Source organism: Falco naumanni (assembly GCF_017639655.2).
Source record: "Falco naumanni isolate bFalNau1 chromosome 20 unlocalized genomic scaffold, bFalNau1.pat SUPER_20_unloc_1, whole genome shotgun sequence".
NCBI lineage: Eukaryota > Metazoa > Chordata > Aves > Falconiformes > Falconidae > Falco > Falco naumanni.
In genome coordinates, this window is record NW_024427345.1 from 138,959 (window position 1) to 160,201 (window position 21,243).

General features: G+C 52.8%; 1 protein-coding gene across 1 annotated transcript; it reads right to left on the reverse strand.

The window, feature by feature from the left end:
- Positions 1 to 8,961: 8,961 nt before the first annotated feature.
- On the reverse strand, positions 8,962 to 12,727 carry AQP5 (aquaporin 5). Its single transcript, XM_040581116.1, has 4 exons — positions 12,283 to 12,727; positions 10,684 to 10,848; positions 10,331 to 10,414; positions 8,962 to 9,742 (listed from the first exon to the last, which is right to left on the reverse strand). The coding sequence occupies exons 1-4, from the start codon at positions 12,643 to 12,645 to the stop codon at positions 9,557 to 9,559; spliced, it is 798 nt and encodes a 265-aa protein (XP_040437050.1). The 5' UTR covers positions 12,646 to 12,727; the 3' UTR covers positions 8,962 to 9,556.
- Between the last annotated feature and the right edge of the window lie 8,516 nt (positions 12,728 to 21,243).

A 21,243-nucleotide genomic window follows, 5' to 3' on the forward strand; every position in this document is an offset into this window, starting at 1 on the left:
GCCTGGTGCTGAGGTCTGGCTGCCGTCCCTCGATGCCTGATGCCTCCATGCCACAGCCTGAAGGCAACCACAGAGCCACCACAGACACGTCAAACCGCTCCGGTACTACCATCCCGTAGCTGCTGGTGCAGCATCACATACCCAGCGATAGTTAATTTTGGAGGGATTTACTGCAAGCAAGGAGGAATAAAGGCTTTGGCTTCACCTTCTTGGATCCGCTGCAAGGAGACCTTCATTCCCCACAAAGGAGCATTTCAGTGCAAGAGAGAAGGGGATGGAAAAGCCCTCCCCTCCCTGTGTCCCCCCCCCCCCCCCCCCCCCCCCCCCATGGTTCAGAGCCCGGTGCCCCATGAGCCGGTGCTCTCCATCTCATCGTCCCCACGGCCGAAGGTGGTGGTGGGGTGTCCCCCGCTCCCCACCACTGATCGTAGGCTGTTCTGTCCCTGCGTGTCAGGGCGTGCTGCTCGCCGTGGCAGGGACTGCTGCCAAGGCATAACTGGGCAAAGGACCTTCTCGGGTCGGTGGTTTGACCTGAAACACCTGCAGGGTGATGCGGGGTGCGCGGTGTTGGTTTCAGCATCTTTAGGGCTTTTTTTTTTTCCTGTGTTTTGCTTTACAGGTGTTTAAGAGCAAAGGGAGGGCTGTTAAAGAAAGAGATTCTGTGTTCCCAGCAGAAATTTGGCAGCTCTGGAGGGTCGTGGATTATTTTCCTGCCTCTTTTCCCCTTGGTGCATGCTTTTTTAGGCAAGAAACAGTATCTGCCTTTGATGCTGCAGAGTCAAGGGCCTGCAGACTCCTGGCTTGTGCTCATGGCTGACCTTAATGCCAGGGAGGAAGAGTGTGGTGGGAGGCAGAGGTGGTGCCAAGCTACGTGGCAGGCTGTGACGAGCTCATTTGGAGACATGAACCCTTAAGAACAGGGGTCAGTGCCGTGTAGCCCTTCCCAACATCAAGCCCAGGCTGTGCCTGCCCCGTGGTGGATCTCCATTTTCGATGACTCGGTTACTTTTCTCCCTTTGTTGCTAAGGCAGCAGAAGGAAACGGGGTGAGATCCCTCTTGCCCCCAGCTCCCATTGCTCTCCTGTCCCCAGGCATCGTTCATGAGCACGAAGCGTCCACGATACACGCACGGCAAGGCAAGCCATTGGGTGCCAAGGGCATGCTTCCCACTGGGGAACTTGAACGTGAGCCTGGAGAAGTGGCAGCAGCTTCATTAGCCGATGCTTGAACGAGAAACCAGCTTGCTCCAGTGCTGGGCTGGGGGGTGGGCAAGCTAAAGGGGAATTGCAGGTAAAACACGTGGGGGTCAAGCAGGGGGCTCTCCCATATGGGGTCTGGACACCTGGTGGGTACCAGCCATGGTGGCACTGCTGCAGGAGTGTCCCTGCTCCTCCTCGTGGGTGGGAGCTGCTGGTCCTCGGGGATCACATGAAGGTCAGGTCCCAGGCTCAGTCCTTTCACCCGGGTTAACTAGCACGTCGTGCCTCCCTGGGCTTTAGCACCAGCAGTCAGCCTCAGCAGGTGGAGCAGGATGCAGGACACCTGGCTGCACCCTGCCTGCCTACAAAGCCTGATGCTCGGTCCCTCTGTGGTCTCCAGTTCTGCTCCCTGGCCGCCCCTCTGTGCTCTCCACATGATGCTCTGCAGCGAGAGGTGGGTGCTTCCCTTTCCCTTCGGGAGGAGAGCGGGTGCTGAGCGGTGCTGGGTGCTGTTGGGTGGTTTTGAGCAAGCTGTGGGTGCGCTGAGCTGGCTTGGCCCCTCAGGGCACCCTGGCCCAGCACCAGGTGATTGCTGGCTCATGCTGGAGCCCTGCAGGAGCTGAACTGGGGCAGCTGTGGGCAAGCTACGCTGGGAGCCCCTGGGGCGATGCCCGTGGGGCTGGGTGGCTGTGGGAAGGTTTGGCTCGATGTGCCTTCAGCCTGCCAAAAACCCCGATTTAGGATCGGGGTGGGTGGTGGTTTTTCCAATTGCCCTCCTTTATCTGAGACAAAGGAGATTGTGGTTAATGGTTTATTTCTGATAAATGTCCCCTTGGCTTTGAAATGTGGGAAACGTAGTCAGGTTTATTTTTTTACCTGCCTCTTCTTCCTGCCCATAAATAAAAATCTTACAGACCCTAATGAGACAAGTTACCATTGTGCGTGGGCTAAAAAGTCCTGAGTAGAGGCTGGAGCAGATGTGGCAGAGGTTTTAATTTCACCCTCTTGATTTCTCTGGGCCCTTAGCAGGCTTGTGTGTGATTAAATAACCCTTGACTTCTCAGCTTTGCAAAACACCCCCTGTTAGAGACCTTCTTTGGCTGTTTGCAGTGGCTTTTAGTTTGGCAGCAACTTTGGTACCAGACTGATGAAACCTGATCGTGCCATAAATCAAAACTTCTTTGCATTCAAATGCAACAATTAATCCTGGGTGTGTTGGTGCAATTAGATGACAAATTATGCCTCAAGATTCACTTGCTTGTTTATGTAGAGAAGCTGTGTTTGCTCAGCCGGGGATGTTTGGCTAAGGTTGTCAATCTACCCCAGGGGATGTCGAGTGATGAACCTGGGGAGCTGCACCCTGCTGCAGCTGCAGAATTCGGACCCTTTGGCCTCAGCAACTTCACCCGGACACTGCGGGGTTGCCTGCCCACTCGCACCAACTGCTTTTTGGCGAGCTTGAATTGTCTGAGCCCTCCGCTTCCCTGAGGTGTTCGTGCAGCATTAATCCTTGCGATGCTCAAGCCACGTACAGGAGGATTTGAGCCCCACCAGACTGGGGTGGGCATTGCCTCCAGACCTGCAGCTCGCAGGTGGAAATGCTCCTGGTAGTCGTGTCTAGTTCTGAGACTGCAGGTCTGCTGCTAAATAGCCAAATAAACAGCTATATATATATATATATATAGCTATAAAATAGTCAAATAAATAGCACAAGCTGAAACCCCAGTCACTAATGTGCTGCTGGGTGTGCTGCAGGATGTCTCATTTACAGGTTGTCTTGGAGTCTGCCTTGATGTGGGTGGATGCCCTCCGCGCTGGGGAAGAGTCTTATTAATGTGACGAGGGGGGTGTTTTGCTTGAATCACTGAAAAGTTGGGGTGGCGGCTGGAGCAAAGGTGCTTTCTTGGATGTGTGGCTGTTTCCACGGGGGAAAAAAAAAATAAAAGAGTATTTGGGGGTTGAATGGGGGATGGAGAAGGGATGATTAGACTGAAGCACAAGCTGTTGTTGTGGGGACGCTGCCTGCAGAGAGGCAGAGCTGGGCTCTGCTGGTTTGTGATGTGGTTTCAGCTGTGGGTTTAGTGCAAAACCCGAACACAGGGGCAATGTGGCAAAAATCCAGGACAAAGACCTATAGATAAAAAGCCTGTTGATGTCACTGGTGCGAGTTGGTTCTGTTTATACACGGAACTTAAATGAAGGTTTTATCTACTGATTAACTGTCCTTACAGGATTTCTTTGTGAAACACCCATAGATGTTTTCTTATCTGCTTGGAACAAAATAAGCTGATAGCGTTTTATACCTCTTTCCCTTATGATGGTGATTGGTGCTGATAGCAGCTGTTGTAATTCCTATGGACTCTGATCTCCAAGTGGGGGGCAGCGGCTCCCAGTGAGAAAGCAATTGGCTTTTTGGAGAAGTAGCTTAAAAAATAAGGAATTATTCTAAAAGAATGGAAAAAGGGCTTATTTTCTCTAGCTGATGCAGCTTTGGCAGGAAAACAGCTGCTCTGTCACCAAATACAGCACCTGGCTATGAGGGGAAAATCCCAACTGTCAAAGGCTGAAGTAATTGTTGGGGAAGGGCAATTGCTTTTTCTTTTTTTGTGGCCTTTTTTTAAAAAAAAAAAAGCAAACTGTGTGGGACACTTTAAGTTTGTTTTCATCCATTATTTTTTTCCAGGCTGCACAAGAGGGCATTATATCAACCTGCAGCTGCACCTTGCTTGGGCAAAAGAGCTCTCGCTGTCTTGCCAAACCGGATTAATGTCAGGCAAGCAGAGAGGGGCCTGTATCCTGGAGGACAGATGCCAGAGGATTTATTTTGTTGGTTGGTGGTTATTTTTTAGGGGTCGTTTCTGAGCTGAACCGCTTCCCGGATCTGCTGGCCAGCCCTGCAGTTTTGCTGCATGGGAAGGGTCCGCGAGGACGGGTCCTCCCTTGCTCCTCTGCATCGTGGTGCTGTTCGGAGGCAATGAGCTTGGACACCTCTCGTTTGGGAGTAAACCAGCCCGAATCCTGAGTGGGCATCTCCCCTGGGCAAGAGCTGGGGCTGTTCGGAGGCCTCCGCTGGGCTGTGGTTTAACAAAGCTGTGCTTAATCCCCTCCTTGCTCAGTCCTTGCATTCTCCTTGCTCTCAGCAGCTGCACCCAGGAAACCCTCCCGGCTCCGGAGTTGACCTTTTCCAACAAAGCACCTTTGTCAGGCAGACCTCAGGGCTGTGGGGTTGCTTTTTTATTTTCTGTTCTTTATTTATTACTCTCTCTTCCCCTCCACCCCCCCCCCCTTTTTTTTTTTTTTCTTGATGTCACCGCCTAGCAGCACAAGGATCCATTATACGAGCCGCTGTTGGACTTTGCTTGTTTGCAGGAGGGTGATTAAGAACAAACGGGCAGCGGCGGGCTGGATCCTGGAAAGCGGAGGCCAAAAGTTTGAGCAAGAGGAAACTTGGCAGCAGAAACACAGCCCTGATCCAGCCGGCGCTGAGCCTGCTGTCCCCACGTGCCGGCGAGGGAGGGAACCTTGTTCTCACACGGGGTGCCGTGGCTGGTGTTTGGGGAAGGGTGAGTTGGGAGCACGAGTGGGTTTTTTTTCCCCTCAGGGTGACCTGTTCTGGTGAGGGATGTCCTGGTCCCCTGTCCGTTCTCCATGGAGCATCCCAGCAGAGGGCAGCAGGAGATGCCCTGGGCACCCATCGCTGTCCCATGGGTGCTGCTCCAGAGCACCCATGATTAGTGCCAGGGCAGGCTGACCCCTGTCACCTACTGGTACCCCACCTTGGGGCACCTGCTGTTAAATCCCAACTCTTCCAGGCTTTAAAAAGGCATTTTTGGGGCTGTAGGAAGGTGTTGAGGTGGGAACAAGCAAACCCATGCAGATCTGCTCCTCCCTGGTCTCACTGGACATCTTCTGTCCTTCGTCTCTTTAATTGCACAGTTTATTTGCGGGTAACACTCATCTTACCCCGTAGTTCCATGTATGATGGTGCTGCATCTGCCCATGCTCATCCCATGAGCGTGGCCACTTGTCCCAGCGGTGCCCGTTGCCGGTGGGTGCCAAAGCCTGGCGGGATGCGCTGCTGCATCCCACCCCCGATCATGTGTGATGCGAGCCAGTGAGCAGAATACAAATGACGGCGGCTGACCCTCAGGCGGGGGCTGCGTTGCCCGGCCAGGGTGATGCCTTTCGACAACAGGAAGGGTGGCTGCTGGCCCTCGGCGGCTGCGTGAGCTGTTTGCTGGCTGGCAGTGAATCGGCACTGCAGCACCCGAGTAGGAGGGGGAGGACTCGCTGCGTGCGCCAAAGAGGAGGTGGGTGCTGGCAGAGCCTGTGCCATGACTAACGCCGACACCCAGCCTGGCCTCTGCCCTTCTCTGCGCCCAGGTTTCTCTGTCGGTAGTGTTTCTGGAGAGCGGCAGTGCCCGGCAGCCGTGGTTGATGCACTGGGAACGTTGTCCGCCAGCCTGGCGCAGCTGCTGGCGTGGCGCAGAGCTGTGTGCGGGGGGTCTTGGGTTGGCTTCCTTGTGGCTCACCTTGGTCCCTGGCTGCTGGGGACTCCGTAGCAAAGCGGTTGAAATAAATCCTGCTGGAGGGGGTTTTGCTTCCCCGTGCCGCCTGCGCTTTATCGCAGCACTTGGGCTGCAGTAGCCCTCTGCAATGTGTTTCCATCTTCCCTGGCATCCGCTTGCGTTTCTCTTTCATCTCTCACCTCGTTTTCAACGAGCAGGGTTGGGCACTGCTCTGCTTTGGTCTCCAGGTGAAACCAGCCTCGTGCTTTTCACGTGGAGTCAGAAACTGTGGCTTTAAGCAAAGCACTTATGGTTGCAAGATAGTCTGAGCTGGTGGAAGGGATGTGCGCCCAAATTGTGGAGCATTATCTGTTCTTGCTCAGGGCAGAGTGATGGTGAGAGCGGGGGCTTGACCCTTTGCAAGGGACTGAAGCGAAGAGGCACTTGCAGCCCAGTGAAAAATCTTTAATTGGGATGTTACCAACGGGTCCTGCCTCTCCTCAAGCACCTGGTTGCTTCTCCAGTCTCAACAGTGGCCCAGTGAACTTTAGCTGAGACACAGAACCACTAGAGACCTTCCTTAAGCAGACTGAAAGTGTACAAAGATAGAACATTTCTAAATTGTTACAACATGTGAAAATATGGTTTTCCTACCTTCCAGGGGAAAAAAAAAACCCCACAAACTTTTAAAGCTGTGCAGTATTTACCTGCTAATGGAAAAGATAATCAAGAGTGAGAAATAGTCTGTGAAATCCTCTCAGTGCAAAGAAATTACTAGTAGGCACGTTCAGGGAACAACCGCATCCATTGCCCCTTCTCGGCAAATATGTACAAGAATGGTATGGTGAGGTGCTTTGCTGTAATAGCTTCACCTGGTGCTATATCCCTAAAATAGAGAAGGGGTGGGGGAAAAAAAAGCTGGTAATACAAATCACCAAAATAGTTGACTTTATTAATAAAATGAAAAGGTGCTGGATCTATTCGGCCATGAGGAAGGGTGGGCGGCAGTGCGGGTGCGTGGGCTGGGGGTGCACCAGGTTGCTGCTGCCGTGGGAGCTCCTGTTTTGGGGAGAAGCTGGGAAAAGGAGCGTGACGTAGCTGTGACTGTCTTACTGTGCACGACAGGTAAATCTGGTTTGAATGCACAGGGATTATGCCAGCCCTCGCTGTGTCTGCTGAAATAAAGGTATTTTTTTGTGGAACGGCTATTTCTGTAAGGGAGTCTGGAATGGCTGGTGGTCAGCAGTAACAATCGCATTAAAAATGGGGCCAAATAAGCTTGAATATTTAAAAACAATAATTATTTTGCTGTTTCTGGGCAGGTGAGAGCAGTCAGGACCTCTGGGTTTCCCAGCTGTGGCCTGGGCTCTGCCCCGGTGAAGGTGAGGTCACGGTGCTCGCTGGATGCCAGGGTTTGGTCTGGATTAAATGCGACGTGGACCAGTGGGAAGTTGGGTGGGGAAGGAGCACCAGGCTTCCGTAGCGGGTAGGGATGCTGCTGGCTTCACCGGCGTGCTCACCAGGCGCCAGCCTGCTCTTACCCTGTGCTTTATGGTCCGCCCATGCCTGTGCATTGGGGAAGGGGGTTAAGTGCTTGTGCCCCCCCTCCTGCTGCCCCCAGCCCTGCGTGGGGCCATCCTGCCTGTGTTTTCAAGCCAGGCCCTGGATGCTTTTCGTGCTGACGCAAACCTGCTGCTGCAGGATCCTCTGATTCATCCCCACGGAGGGCTCACACCCAGGCTGGGCTTCTTCTGGTTGTTGATCGTGCTGATGGTGCCGGCGTGGGCTGGGCCCTCCGCGGGGTGCTGTGGTGGTCTCTGATTCCCACTGTGGGATGGGGTGTGTAGGGAATGCCAGGGCTCCTGGATCCCTTCTCTGGTGCTGGGTGGATGGGGTTTAGAGCAGCAAAGCAAGGGGGATGCCCAAGGTTCCCTGCTTTGGGGGGAGCTGGATGCACTCTTTGGGTGAATCTTCAGGGTCTAGGGGTGCAGTGGAAGGAGACTGTGAGATGCCGCTTTTGGGGATGCTGAGCTGCTCCAGCCCCACGCTGCACCGTGGGTTGCTCTGGCAGGGGTGCCTCTGGGATCTGGAGGTGCTTTAGTGTTTCCCCAGGCCCAGCGTTTAGAGCATTTCCCATGCCACATGCGACCATGCTGACCTTTCCCAATGAGAAAGGGGCTTCACGTCCTTCCCTTTTACAAAAGAGGAACCTGAGGTGAGGAAGAGTCGCAGATCTCAGCCCGTTGCTGGGGAGGGGTGAGGTGGGGGGGTTAAGACAGCACGGGGTTGCATTTTTTGCTTCGTAGATCTGCTGCTGACCCCTGTGAGCCAAACTAAGGGCTTTTCCTCCTCCTCTGCTCCTCCTGCTTGTTACCAACTGTTGAACTGGGGGTGAGCAGAGGAAAACAAGGGGTAAGTGCCTGCTGCTGCCCAGGCTCATGCAGTGCCGCAGCCTGGATTGCAAATCTGCTTAGGTGTGTGAAAATACAGCTGATGCTCCCAATTGTCCCCAGCACCGCCGTGCGAAGGCGGTGTAACTCACCTGATTGGGATCAGGGAGCTCCCAGGCCACTGTATCCCACCTCCTCAGGGGTCTGCACTCAGCGGAGACCTCTTCTTTGCAGCAAGAAGAGGGGCTGTGATGGTGGAGCTTTGCATGGGGGTGGATGTAGGGAGCCAGAGGGAGGGACGGCTGGGACAGTGCCAGCATGCGGTGTCCCCATGCCCAGGTTGGGAGCGAGGTGCTTTGGCAGAGGGTTGTGGCAGAACTGGAAGAGCAGGGCTGCAGCAGAAGGTCAGGGCGAAGGTGTGGGTTTGACACCTGGCAAGGGGGCTGGGGAGCATTGTGGGTCAGTTTTTGAGGGCACCCATGGAGCTGTCTGGGAGAACTGGTATGGCAGAAAGCTGTGCCTGAGTCAAACTGGCAAAGCGCGTGGAAGATTGCTGCTGGCTCCTCCCAGCCTCTGCCAGCCTCCGAGATGGGCTCCCATCTGCCCGGACCTGGCACCCTGCTGGAGGAACCTCCTGCGCTCGCCCCTCTCCAACACTAGTGCCTGTTTTCCCTTGTCAGGATTAATGACTGTCGCCTCCCGAACCACCTGCCTGTGGTACCAGCTGCTGCAGGATCTGGGATCCAAGTGCTTGCTCTTACCCTGGCTCTCTGGGATGGCTTGGCATCCAGCTCAATCCATTTCTCCCCTTAACATTTGGTAGCCAAGCATATTTGTGCCTGTAACTCCTTTAAAATTTCCTTTATTCACAATAAATAATATTCTATATTACAAAGATCTCCACATAAAATCCAAAAATCACTTTCCTTCTGCAGCCACAAATAAGTAGGACTCACCAGCATCAGCTAATGCATGAAAGAGCATCTATAAGCAGCGTGGGCCCTGTGGCAGGGAGAAAGCTGGGGGGGGGGGGGGGGCTGCTACACCCACCTGCCCGAAGCTGTCATTCTTCTGTGCTGGTACCTACACGGTATTTCCATCCCCTGGGCCGTCAGAGGCAGGGGTGAAATCCTGTGTGTGCCAGAACGCGTGGTCTCGAGCCTCTGGGAATCGTGGCAGTGTCCCACCTGGGTGGGCTGCCCTGGGCTGAGGCTCCTTTGGTGGGCTTAGGTGGCTGCAGCTAAGCTAGGAGGGGTTCTAGCGCTCAGGTAGAGGGATTATATACAGACACTGCAATAGTCCTTTCTTTCTTAGGCACTTAGGTCTTTGAGTTACAAGACTTTTGCTGAAGAGCCTGCCGTAGCTGGGTTTGGTGCACACATGAGCCCATGTGTGGGGCTTCCTCCCCTCCTTCTGCTTGGTTGGTTGTTGTTTGGGTTTTTTTTTTCCCCAGCTGTTCCTATGGTGGGGTCAACTCCATGGACTTCTTCCTCTCCTCTCTCTGCTCTTCCCACTCCTCCTCTGACTCATAGGTGCCCTTGATGATGGCAACCCTATCTGACATGTTCATGCAGTAGGGGACGAGGATGTAGAAGTAGAGCAGAGCGGCCAAGCAAGCCCCAAGGATGGGTCCAACCCAGAACACCTAGAAAGCAACAAGGGAGAGAGTGAGAGCAGGTCTCGGAGGCTGGTGTGCCAGGTCCAGCCATCGCACCAGCATTCCTCACTGCTCCACATCCTAGCCCTTGGAGAGATGCAGATACCCATTCCAGCAGACTTCTTGGGCTGAATTCACCTCAGCCTTTGCTTGCTGAAGACATCGAGCTCTTTGTGACGCAGAGATGCGGTGTGCTAGGGAGGAGGCACCAATGCTGCTCTGCAAGACTGGGTCTGGGCCTGCAGGTGGTGCTGGGCCAGTGGAAAGCCTAAACTGGGCTTCTTTGTAGGCTTTATTGACCTCAGATGATGCCCTTGCTCAGCGCACACTGTTGCACTGCAGGTTTACGCTCGTCCCCTTGCCGGCTCTGTGCCGTGGGGGTAACCTCTTGTCCCCCTCGATGCATAGGGGACATCCTTCATTCTCCAACCCCCTTTTATCCGTTCAGGCCTGAGATGGGCTCCGGAACACCCAGCCCTGTAACCCCTGGGGTCATCTCTGCCCCCTCCCCTCGTTGCCAGCATATGGCCCTGGCAGCCTCCCAGCCGGCCGCCCCAGCGCGCTGCTGATGCTCACCCAGTGCGCTGGGCTGAACCTCCTCACGATGACCGCGGGCCCGAAGGACCGGGCTGGGTTCATGGAGCAGCCGGTGAAGTAGATCTGTCGGTGTGGGAAGGAAACCGGGTTAAGGTGCATCGCATCATTCAGCAGACACAAGCAGCTTTTTCAGAAGCAGGGACTGAAATGGCCCCTGATGCTCTCACTTGCAGAGGGGTGCAGGTCCCCCCATCCTCATGGAGAAGGAGCCCCAGTATATCCCATGTTGGCTCTCCCAGTGCAACTCCCTCTGGGATAAACCACGTGAGTGTGTTGTGGGGAGCCCCCTCTGAGCAGGACCCTCTGCCCTGTCCTCCTGCCTGGATACTCACCCCCACCAAGTGGCCTAAGGCAACGGAGAAGCCGATGGACAGCGCCGGGGAGCCCACGTTGCCGTTCCTGCGGTTGTCTGTGGATGCGAAGATGCATGCGGCCAGCTGGAAGGTGAGGATGATCTCCACCACGAGGGCCTGGCCCGGGGTCGTGTTGTTGTTGAGCTGTAGACCATTGAGAATGACAAGAGTTAACCACCCCTGGGGCTTGGCATCGCCAGCGGGGCTCTTGGGTGCTTTTCTGGTGGGTTTGGGTTGGCAAAGCCACCATGAGGAGCTCCCCTGGGTCCCCTGCCCATCCCTGGGGCACAAGGTGCTGTGCCAGCCGCTGCTCAGGCTCACTGCTCCTTTGCCCGAAAGGGAAAAAAAATATCTCTCCTTCTGTTTAATGCTCCAAAATCTGTCTCCCCGAGCCCTTCCCTTCCCGGGGGTCTCCACATCTCTCTCCACTTGCTTGTCTCTGCAACACTCAGCCCTTTCCTACCAAATCCCATGCTGATTTGTCCCTTTTCCCCTTCATTCCTCTCCCCCTTGATCCTGGCGAGTGGTCGTATCCTGACTCTTCTCCCCTCTGCTTTGCAGAGCACCTCCCAGGAGGCTGGGAGCAGCCAGCACCCCTGCTGAGCGCGCAGGATGAAGGGTGAGGGTTGGGATGAATGTGGGGGTGCAGCCATGGGGGCAAGACAGGTGGTTGTTGTCCCAGTGCCTCTGCACTAACTGCTGGGGACTGTTAGATGGACTCAACCCTCCTGGGCATGGGAAGGGCAAAGTGACCCGAGTTGTCATTGCAGCTTGTTTTTGAGCTAAAGCTGACTGGTTTGGGACATGGAGCGTGTGGGACTAAGGTGCTGCAGCACCTCATCCAAGTGATGGAACCCTCTGCAACATGGCTGTGCTGCTCGGGGGTGGGGGTGGGGTCCAGACCTAGCCGTGGTTGGAGCAGTAGCTCCACCGCTCCTTTTTCAGGTGGTTTCCCAGTGCTGCCCAGGGTTTGAGACCTGCTCCTTGTCCCTGCTTTATTGCAGAGGGTCCCACTGTCTCTCCTCCTTCTCCCAGAGCAGCCCCTGCCGCTTGCAGCCTCCTTGCACCCTCCCATCATTGCTCCTTCTTGAGCTCTTCTCCATCACCTCTCTCCACCAGGCTCCCCCAGCACACCGGTTCCAGTGGGTTTCTGCTCCCCCTGCCCATACTGGTTTGACTGGGCTCTGCTCCCTGCCCTCCCCCCCTGCATCCTGGCACAGCTCCTATCCCAGCTGTAATCTCCAGGTGGAGAGGCTGCAGTCAAGAACATCTCAATGGTGCAGGTGACTCACTCAGGCCCTTAGGATAGAGGAAGCGCTTATTAAAGGAGGAAAAAAACACACCGTTCATTACCCCACACAATAAAGCTGTCATGTCACTGCTCTGCTGGCTGTGCCGGTGTTTGCTCCTGTCCCATCCCCATCCCTCTGTGCATGCAGGACGACGTGCCGAGACCAACCGTCTTTATGGATTTGGTGCTCGGGGTTGATGCTGGCACCGGGTCCTTGCTCAGAAGGAGAGGGAAGGAGAGGAAAGCCCGCGTGGCCAGGTGAGCCGTCTCAGGGTAGGGAGACTTACCGCATTGATGGCCAGGTTGCCACGGGTGTTGGCTGGTGTCACGCCGTAGAGGATGCCAGCCCCAGCAATGGCCCCAACCAGCTGGGCGATCACGTAGAAGAGCGTCCGGAGGAAGGAGATCTGGTTCCCGACAAAGAAGGCGATGGTCACCGCCGGGTTGATGTGGGCGCCGCTGATGTGGCCAAATGCCTGCACCAACGTGCCGATGGCCAGGCCAAACGCCAGGGAGATCTGAAGGATGCTGGGGAGGGCAGACGGCCACTTCAGGGCTGAGCCGAGGCCGATGAAGACAAAGATGAGCGTGGAGATAAACTCGACGAAGACAGAGCGAGCAAAGGCCAGGGTTAATATTTCCTTCTTCATGGTGGGAGCTGGTGGAGAGCAGCTAGGAAGGAAGAAAGTTTAGGTTTCGTCTGTCTCCAGGCTCTTCTGCCTGCACCCAGTTGTAGGGCCATACCTATCTATATATGCAAGAGCAGCAGGGAGCTGTCTTACAAGGCGGTGGGTGGAGCCATGGAATTAGCCAGTCCTCCCAAATTATCATGTGAAACTGGAAAAGTTTCCATCCGAAAATAACTTCGGAGCCTCTTGGTGAACCAGTGACTCAGATATTGGTGGCATTTCTTTCTCTTTCTCTCTGCAAACAAAGAGCCCCTATAGAGTGTCTCTGTGGTTGTTAGATAACGCGGTTGCATAACGATGCTGTGCTCCCTCCTCTGCTTTTCCCTTTTACTACCTCTCGACAGGTTCTGGGTGTTTCGTTAGTAGAGGTGTAGTTCATATTCCCTTCCTCTGCCTGCTGGCAGACTGGAGAGGGCTGTATTTTTGTTAGAAGCTTTGTTGCCGGTGTCGGGCTGGTGGAGTTCTCCTGGGGCAGGGCTCCCCGTGCGTTCAGTTTACACGGGATGTTGAAATGTAAAGCGAAGTTAAGCACCTGGAGCTGCTCCCAGACAGCTCAACTCCAGGGAGCGGGTGGCTTGCAATGGTCCTGGGAGCAGGGCAGCGCCTGGGGGATGCTCTGCCTGGATGCGGGCTGCGTGGGATGGGGTGGCTGGGGTAAAGAGGGCTGACCACTGCAGAGCCTGGCTGTGGACTGCTTTGCTGCTCCTTACAGCGTGTTGTGGGTTTTTTTTTTTTGTTGTTTTGGCAGTCAGGGGGTGCAGGGTGCTCGCTGCCTGCAGCCAGTGAGGGTGTATCCTACTCCTGTCATCTTGGGCCCTTTTCTTTTCTTTTTGCCTTTTAAGCTATTGCACAACAAGGCCAATGATTTTTTTCTTGGGAATGCCAGCGTAAAGCTGCGGGCTTTGCATGGGCACAGGCCATGTTTACACGTCTCCTTTCATGTGCCTGTGGTGCTGCCCTTTGTCCTAAACCTGTCCAGCTGTAAACCCTTGGCAGGCAGGGAGCGGAGCGGGGAGGCTCTCAGCACCGTGCAACACAGAGCTGTTGAGGACTGATGTTTTGGGGTGGAAAAAGGCTCTGGTGACACTTAACAATGAGTTCTTGGTTCCCTTGTAGCCCTTGCAGCCTTGTGCCAGGATTAATTGATTGATTTTTTTTTATTATTTTTTTTTTAAATGGGTTTGGGTGCCAGATCTGCTCTCCTTGCTTGGCTGATTGCATCTCGCCTTTCTCAAGCGATGCCATCCCTCCATGCTGAAAGCAGAGAGCCCAGGCTGAGGTTCTCCACGGCTGCCACGCGCCTCCGCAGAAGCAGTTGTACTCCAGCACCTGGTGAGCAGCGCTGTACATGCAGGAGGTCGGTAAAACCGTTTTAATCCCTCTTTAAATTTAAAAAGTGCTTAAAAAGTTGCATTCGCTGCTGCCTTCTGCTGGGTGCAGTCAGACCTGCACACGTCCTGTGCGGCCAAAAGCTAGGAGGGATTCTTCTTCAGAGCCAACAGAGTGGACGACTTCTTCCAGAGCTGAGAATAAATAAGCCTTTCTCCTCCAGCTGTACCCAAAGTCCTGAGCTCAGCAAACAGACCTGGTGAGTCTTGAGGGACCAAGGATCCGTTACAGCATTAATTCCTGATAATGGTTTTCTCCTGGTTCTGCTGATCCTGGGGCAGATTGCAGAGTTAAAAGACCAGATCTGTTATCCTAGAAACACCTGGTCCGTTGGCGCGTTTTGGTGAAAGTTTTGCAACCTGGTATTTCAAGACACCTCTGGCCAGGTTCCAGCTGGAGTAATTGCTTGCCGCTTCCCTTCAGCCCTGTCTGTGGCTCCAGCTGGATAAAACGTGCCTTGTTCCCATCCTCCAAACCCTTTTGGAACGCGCCCACCACCCATCTCCCTTGGAGGTGGCTGTGTTTTGCTGGCAGCTCCTCCGCCACGTGCCTCACCTCAGCTAAAAAGCAGCGTTGAGCCGAGAGACACTCTCCAGGATCCCAGCTGTGGATAATAACCTCCCAGAAAAATCCTCTGGCCGACTAGGAGCTACGATCAAATAAAGCTGGAAATGTTGGGGAGAACTTCTGGAGAGAAGCAAGATGTTTGCGAGGCTGTTTGCTAGGCTTGCCCCACTGGGACATTCCTGCTTGGCTTCTCTGATGTCTAACCGTGTTGAGCAGGTGTTGGGAATGCTCCTTCTCCTCTCCCCGGCTGCCTGCCCTCCGAGGAGCTTGTGTGAACTGAAAGTACCTTTGATGTGTCAAATTTAATTGAATTGGGCAAGACGTTGAGGAGGCATTATGCAGGTCGCTGCTGACAGACGGACACCTACGTGGTGGGGTCACGCACGCCTTGTTTCACCCCAGGCTTTTGGAGGAAAGACGACGAGGAGGCTTTTTGCAAGGAGGACGGGTTTGGCTGTCTCCCTCCTCCTCCTCGCTGGCATCTGCAGGCAAACAACACGACCAAAAATCGCCCACGTTTACCACTCCGTCGCTGGGCAAGGTGGGCACTGGGGACCCAAGCCCACTGCCGGGTTGGGGTGCAGGATGCCCAGGTGGGAGGAAGGCAGCTGGTGCCTCATCCTCGCCCGGGGCCCTCCCAAGGCTCTGCCTCACCTGCGGAGGCGTGTGTGTTATTAACTGAATACGTGTGTCGGTCCCTGTTGTCCCCAGTTTGCTGATTTCATTTTCTGAGCCCTCACGGGGCTGCTATTAACTTGTCATTTCCATGGCAGTCCAGATTTCTGATGAGTTCAACCCCGTGTTGGACCTCAGAGCCTGGCAGGTGGTGTTGCAGGCAGCTAAATCCAGAATTTAAATGCTGCTGGGTCCTAGACCAGCCTGGTTTTTGGGTTTCCTCCCTCACCTGGCTCTGTATCTTGACCAAGGACCTTAAATCTGGTGCAATAATACAAGCAGGAATAATAATAGTAATATCAGACAACTACTTCTGCTGGAATCTGTGATTAGCTGGGATTAGATGGCCAGAGGAGAAAGTTTGGTTTAGTTTGGTTTTAAGAGAGAGGGTGTATCTTGCTGGCTCGGCTTTGGGAGTTTGCAGCAAGCCGTTGCTGGGGAAAAAAATAATATGTGCTGGGAATGAAAAGTAGAGCAAGCAGCAGCAAACTTTCCCCTCCTCATCCTCAGTCCCTGGGGCTGCTTCCTGCCGTGGTGGTGGGGAAGGTGACGGTATCAGCACAAAGCCTCGCTGCTTTCTGGTGCAACGTGATGTCTCCGTACAGGTGTTTCAGATGGGGCTTTCAAGGATTTCTCTTATCTAACCCACCGTCAGCCCACGCTCCCTTTGCAGGCCAGGGATTACTCTGCTGGCCTGAGGCTGGTGGTGTTTCCACCTTCTCCTGCCCTGGAGCAACAAGGCTTTTGCTTCCCCTAGTAAACTGACCCAGCTTTGGGGCAAAAACCCTGGTGAGACTTGAGTTTGGCTTTGGGGCAAAAACCCTGGTGAGACTTGAGTTTGGCTTTGGGGATGTCTCGGTGTCCCTTGATGCCAACCCACTGTTTTGGCTCAAGGAGCCGGTCCTGAAGGTGTCCTCCAGCCCTCGGTGGCCGCCGTGCCGAGCTGGGTGGTCGTGGTGACCTTGTAACAGGGGAGCCTGCAAACAGGGATGATGCTTTTTAAATGCTGAATCGAGTTAATGCTTAATTACAGCATCGCTCTGCTCCTTGCTTAGAAATGGCTTGACGGTCTCTAAGGCGTACAAGTGGATGCAAATGCTTCGCGGTTGGTCTGCAGTGGAAACGCCAGCACCCTTAATAATTAATTTGCGTTGAAATCATCATTAAATGATCACATGGGGATAATAATGTGTATCAGGGAAAGCAAAGGGCTGGTTAGAAAAAAAGACCTGCACGAGATCACACAGTAAGAAAGCCGGGCTTGAAACCCTGGTGTCCTGATTTTCAGGTCTGGTCCTTTCCAGCGAAGCCACCTGCACCAGCAGCGTCGAGAGGCTGCACTTCTGCTCACCTGGTGAAATACTTGGAATTCCTACGGGCCAGCAGCCATTTATGGATGTCCTCGGGATGGAGGCAGAGCTGTGTGTGGAGCAGTGGGGTTTTTCCACTTGAAATGCCTTTGCCATGGAAATGTCGTCTTCGCCCATGCAGGCTTCTTTCAAGATTGCAAGGAGCACATGTGGGAATCAATGCTGAAATGGTGTGGGGGGAGGGCTGCCACCGGGAAAGCCATCCCCCCACTTTGCCTCCGCAATACCACACTGCTGGGACGGGGAGGCACGGAGCTGGTGGAGAGCATGGCCAGCTCTGGGGTGGAGGTGGTTGAGTTGCATCAAGGCAGAGCAGAACTGAAAGCACCACCAGGCTCCAAAGCACCTATGAATGCCATAAATAACAGAGAGGAATCTGGAAACTCTTAAAAGCTGAAATTCTCGCATAATTGCCTGGCTGCAGGAGCCCAAGACTTTGCAAAGCGAAAAATTGGTGACAGTACAGGGACAGCTGGTTACCTTGGTGAACTGGAAAATCAGTTTTTCACCCCATTCTGCCTCTGAGACCCATAGAAAATGCATCAAGAAATTTCTCAACTTAAAAATTTAGGTAGTATATACTGATTAGGATTTGAAGAGACTCATGGTGCTTGCGTCCCTTGTTGCATCAGGTCTGGAGCAATATTCTTGCACTCAGTGGTCTCAGGAGAAATGGCTGATTTTTATTTAGGTTGTTTGTGTTCCTGGAAAATCAGGCTGAAAATCAAAACAGAGCCTCCGGTCTGGCATCCAGACCCTTTGGCAGAGCCTTGTGAAGCAGGACTTGCTGCAAGCCAATGGGTCGGGTTGGAAGGGACTTTACAGTTCCAACATCCTGCCATGGGGACACCTCCCACCAGACCTGGTTGCTCCAAGCCTTGTCCAACCTGGCCTTGAACCCTTCCAGGGATCCACAGCTGCTCCGGGCACCCTGTGCCAGCTCCTCATCACCCTCACAGTACAGAATTTCTTCCTAATCCCTGCTCTAGATCTACCCTCTTTCAGTTTAAAACCATCCCACCTTGTCCTACCACTATGGGCCCTTCTAAAAAGTCTGTCCCCATCTTTCTCAGAAGCTCCCTGTAAGTACTGAAAGGCTAACAGGTTAACAGTTGGACTCAATGATCTTAAAGCTCTTTTCCAGCCTAAACAATTCTATGATTCTGTCATTCTAAGACGCCTGTAAAAGGCATCAGTCTGCATCTCATGAGGTCAGTGGGGAACGGCTGATGTTGAAGGCACAGGAGCGTGCAGAAGGGGAGATTTCCTTTGCTTGAAAATGTAACGTTACTTTTCAAAACAACATTTTGCATGTCTGTCACCTTTTGCATCTGTCCTCTCTCCCCCAGGTAGAGTTGGTGCGTTGGGAAACACTGTGGTGCCTTGGTTTGCTGTCGTTCTGTGGAGAAGCTCCAAGGATGCTGGTCCCGGCAGCCTCTTCAGGTCTTGGGATGTAGCCGGTGTTTGGGCTGTGTAGTTCTGGATGCCTGCAGACCCGGTGGGATGAAGAGCGTAGCAGAGGTGGCGGGGGAATCGCCTTCAAGGGCTGCGTGACTGTGCCCTGCGTGACAACGCAGCAGTCCAGATGATGTTTCTGTGAAATCCCGTATTTGTGCTGAAAACATACAGTAGTTCAGTATTTTGGCATTTAACTGGTATCTTAAAGCAATGGGAGGGGTTGAGTAGGGCAGCCAAACAGCAAAGTTAAGGAAAGGGGTCTGGGCATGTCCAAAACGCTCTTGAATTTTCCCAAGGATCCTGTAGTGCTTTGCAGAATGACCCCAAACCTGATCATGCTGAAGCCCTCCATAACCCAGAGGTGGGACAGTGGGAGGTGAGGCAGAGCCTCGTGGTCTTGAGTGATGGCAGGACATAAGCAGCAATGTGGTCTGAGACGTGTCGTACAGTGGGTTTTACTTGGATTTCGTGATTGTACTGTTCGTTAAAGGTCCCTGATGAAGTTGTTAACGTATGGTGCAATAAATATTGCAGATCTTTATTGTGGAGAGTCAGGAGCTCACGGGTAGGCATGGCTGGGTGGTTTCAAAGCATTCCTCCTGCGGTCTAACATGCAAAGTGTTATCAGCTTAGCGAGGTTCTAGGTTGGTCTGTCACAACTCTGATCCCTGGGCTGCCGATCCTGCCCTCTAATTCGAGTCGTACCGGTGTAAACCTGGAATGACTGGCTCGGTTTCCTGACGGTGCAGGTTTTGGCAGTGTCATTGAAATCAACAACACGGCTCCGCAGAGAAAGCAAATTTGTGAGTGACTAGAGAAGACTTTGGCTGCTTTGGCCGCCTGAAGATGTGGTGTAGTGAGATGGCTTTGTGTCAGCCCTGGTGTGCCAGGAGCAGAATCTGGCCAGGTCAGACGTCAGAGCATCCAAGGGCTGCTGAAGCAGGGATGCTCTTTGTTTGGTGAGTCCCTGTTTTGAAGACGGGAGATGTTCTTTCAACGCCACTTTTGCCCATCAGCAGGTTGTTGGCACGAGGCAGCTGCACTTGAAGCTAGACTGGGCTGGGCAGCACTGGTGGCTGTGGGATTTAGGGTCTGGGAGGTTGCTTTATATGACTGTATATATATTATATGTCCATAAATATGTCATTGTTTGGTTTGCATGTACTAATTCAGTGGGTAGAAGTGAATTTAAAGAACTTTATTTGAAAGAGTACAGTAATTATTAGACTTTAAAACTCATTTTTGGGCTCCGTGCAGTTTATATGAGTCTTAAACATTGTCAGGGTAAATAATAAGTTAAATGCTTAGATCTGAAGGAGGAGAGGCATGTAATTAACTTGAGCATTGCCAAAAAGAAAAGAAGATTCAGCTGTATGTCATTTTAAAAAGCAAATCATTGACAGGATAACTTCTAGGTAAGTTTCTTTGGGTTTTCCTGGCATACATAGATTTGTTTTCCTTTGAAAGGTAACAAAAATACAAACTGCTTTTAAAACTGAGCATGTGGTAACTTAAATACAGTTTTATACTCTGATTTGAAACATGATTTTAATTCCCATTGCTGGGATCAGGCAGATTTTTTTGAAAAGCCCTTTCTGAAATAATGTTCAAATGCTCTTTTGCCATTAAGGAACAACGTGGAGGACCAGAATCAATATTTTTGCTGTGGAGAATAGGTTAAACCAGTGCTAAACCTGCTGCACACCAATAGCAGCCTTCTGGGGATATTTGTATTAATTGACTAATCGAGTAAAATGGATCCTTGGCTCAACAAATAAAGCGTGATACCTGCGATGGAATTTCTCCCCTTGCTTTGCAGCCTGGCATCAGGGACAGCAAATAACAGCTAGAGGAGGTGATGCAGGAGCTGCTGCGATGCAGCTTCATGCTTCACTTGGGATGGTGAAATGAAGACCATGAAAACACCTTGTCTGGGTCAGGTGAAAATCTTGTTTATTCCTTTTCTCTCCAGCAATAGCCATTAGTACACGTTTGGGGAAAAGCCCAGCGAGGAACAGAGGAAACTGAATTCAGTAGGAGGAGACAGGTACCAGTAGAGCACGGTGGACAAAGAGGTAGAGGAGAGCATCATTTAGTGGTGGTTCCTGTCAAAACAGTCAGAGAGAGGAAAATGATCAATTATGTTCCTTGTGATTTGGAACTGGGTCCAATCTCACTGAATATTAACAGACTTAGCAGAAAAAGCCTGAATGTGGTGATGACATTTTGTGAGGGTGCAGTGCTGGGAAGCCATCACCAACAGAAAAAAGCATTAGGGTGTCGTGCTGGAAATGTAGGACTTTTAGGCTAAGTAATAGAAACAGGATTAAATGAATGGTTGAAAGAACAAAGTTGCATCCCAGAGACTAAATCAAATGCTTTGACGATGCTGGGGACCACAGCCAGGTCCTGATACAGCAGAAGAAAGGGGTGGGGGGATGGCTACGAGGCTTTGGCGTGGTGTAGCCATGGAAAAGGTCTGGGCTGTAGGAAGCAAATGATGAAGATCCCACCTGAAACACTTTGTGTTACCCATCTGAGAATTAGAGTGGAACGGGAACAGAGGAAAGAAAGCAAAAATCAGAGAGAAAGATCAAGCATTGAAGCTAAAGGACAACACTGGTCTGAGAACAAGCAAGCCATGAATGAATTTGGGCTGAAAATCAGGAGGTTTCTCAAGGTCACAGGAGAGAGCTGTTGCAAGAGCTCCGCAGTGGGGCCAGCAGGGACTCAAGGAGATGCTTCCAGTCCCACTTCTCAGAAAGCCTCCATGTGAGCGAAGGGCATCTGTGTCCCGTGGTGGGTGGTAAACAGCGATTTGATTCCTTGCAGCAGCAAAACTTGCAGTTTGTGAGATATTTGTGGCAGGGAGTGAGCGCTCCTGCGTGCGCGTGTGTGTGTGTGCGCACAAACAGCTGGGCAGCCAGAAGAAGTGGGAGACAGGTGAGTAGAGTTCAACAGTAATGAGGCATCGGGTGGCAACCTCCACACCCAGCAAATGGCTATAATAACAACTCTGTGGCACCTCGGAGCTCTTTGTGAAGGGCAACAAGCTCCGCCGAGCGCTACCTGCTGCAGGGAGGACGTGGAAGGAGCCGGC

Excerpts from the sequence above, each read along its gene's own strand:
- AQP5 (XM_040581116.1), bottom strand. The coding sequence starts at position 12,645 with ATGAAGAAGGAAATATTAACCCTGGCCTTTGCTCGCTCTGTCTTCGTC. Across the intron at positions 10,849-12,282 it reads GCAACCTGGCCATCAATGCG|CTCAACAACAACACGACCCC; the intron begins GTAAGTCTCCCT and ends AATGGTCTACAG. Across the intron at positions 10,415-10,683 it reads CCTTAGGCCACTTGGTGGGG|ATCTACTTCACCGGCTGCTC; the intron begins GTGAGTATCCAG and ends CCACACCGACAG.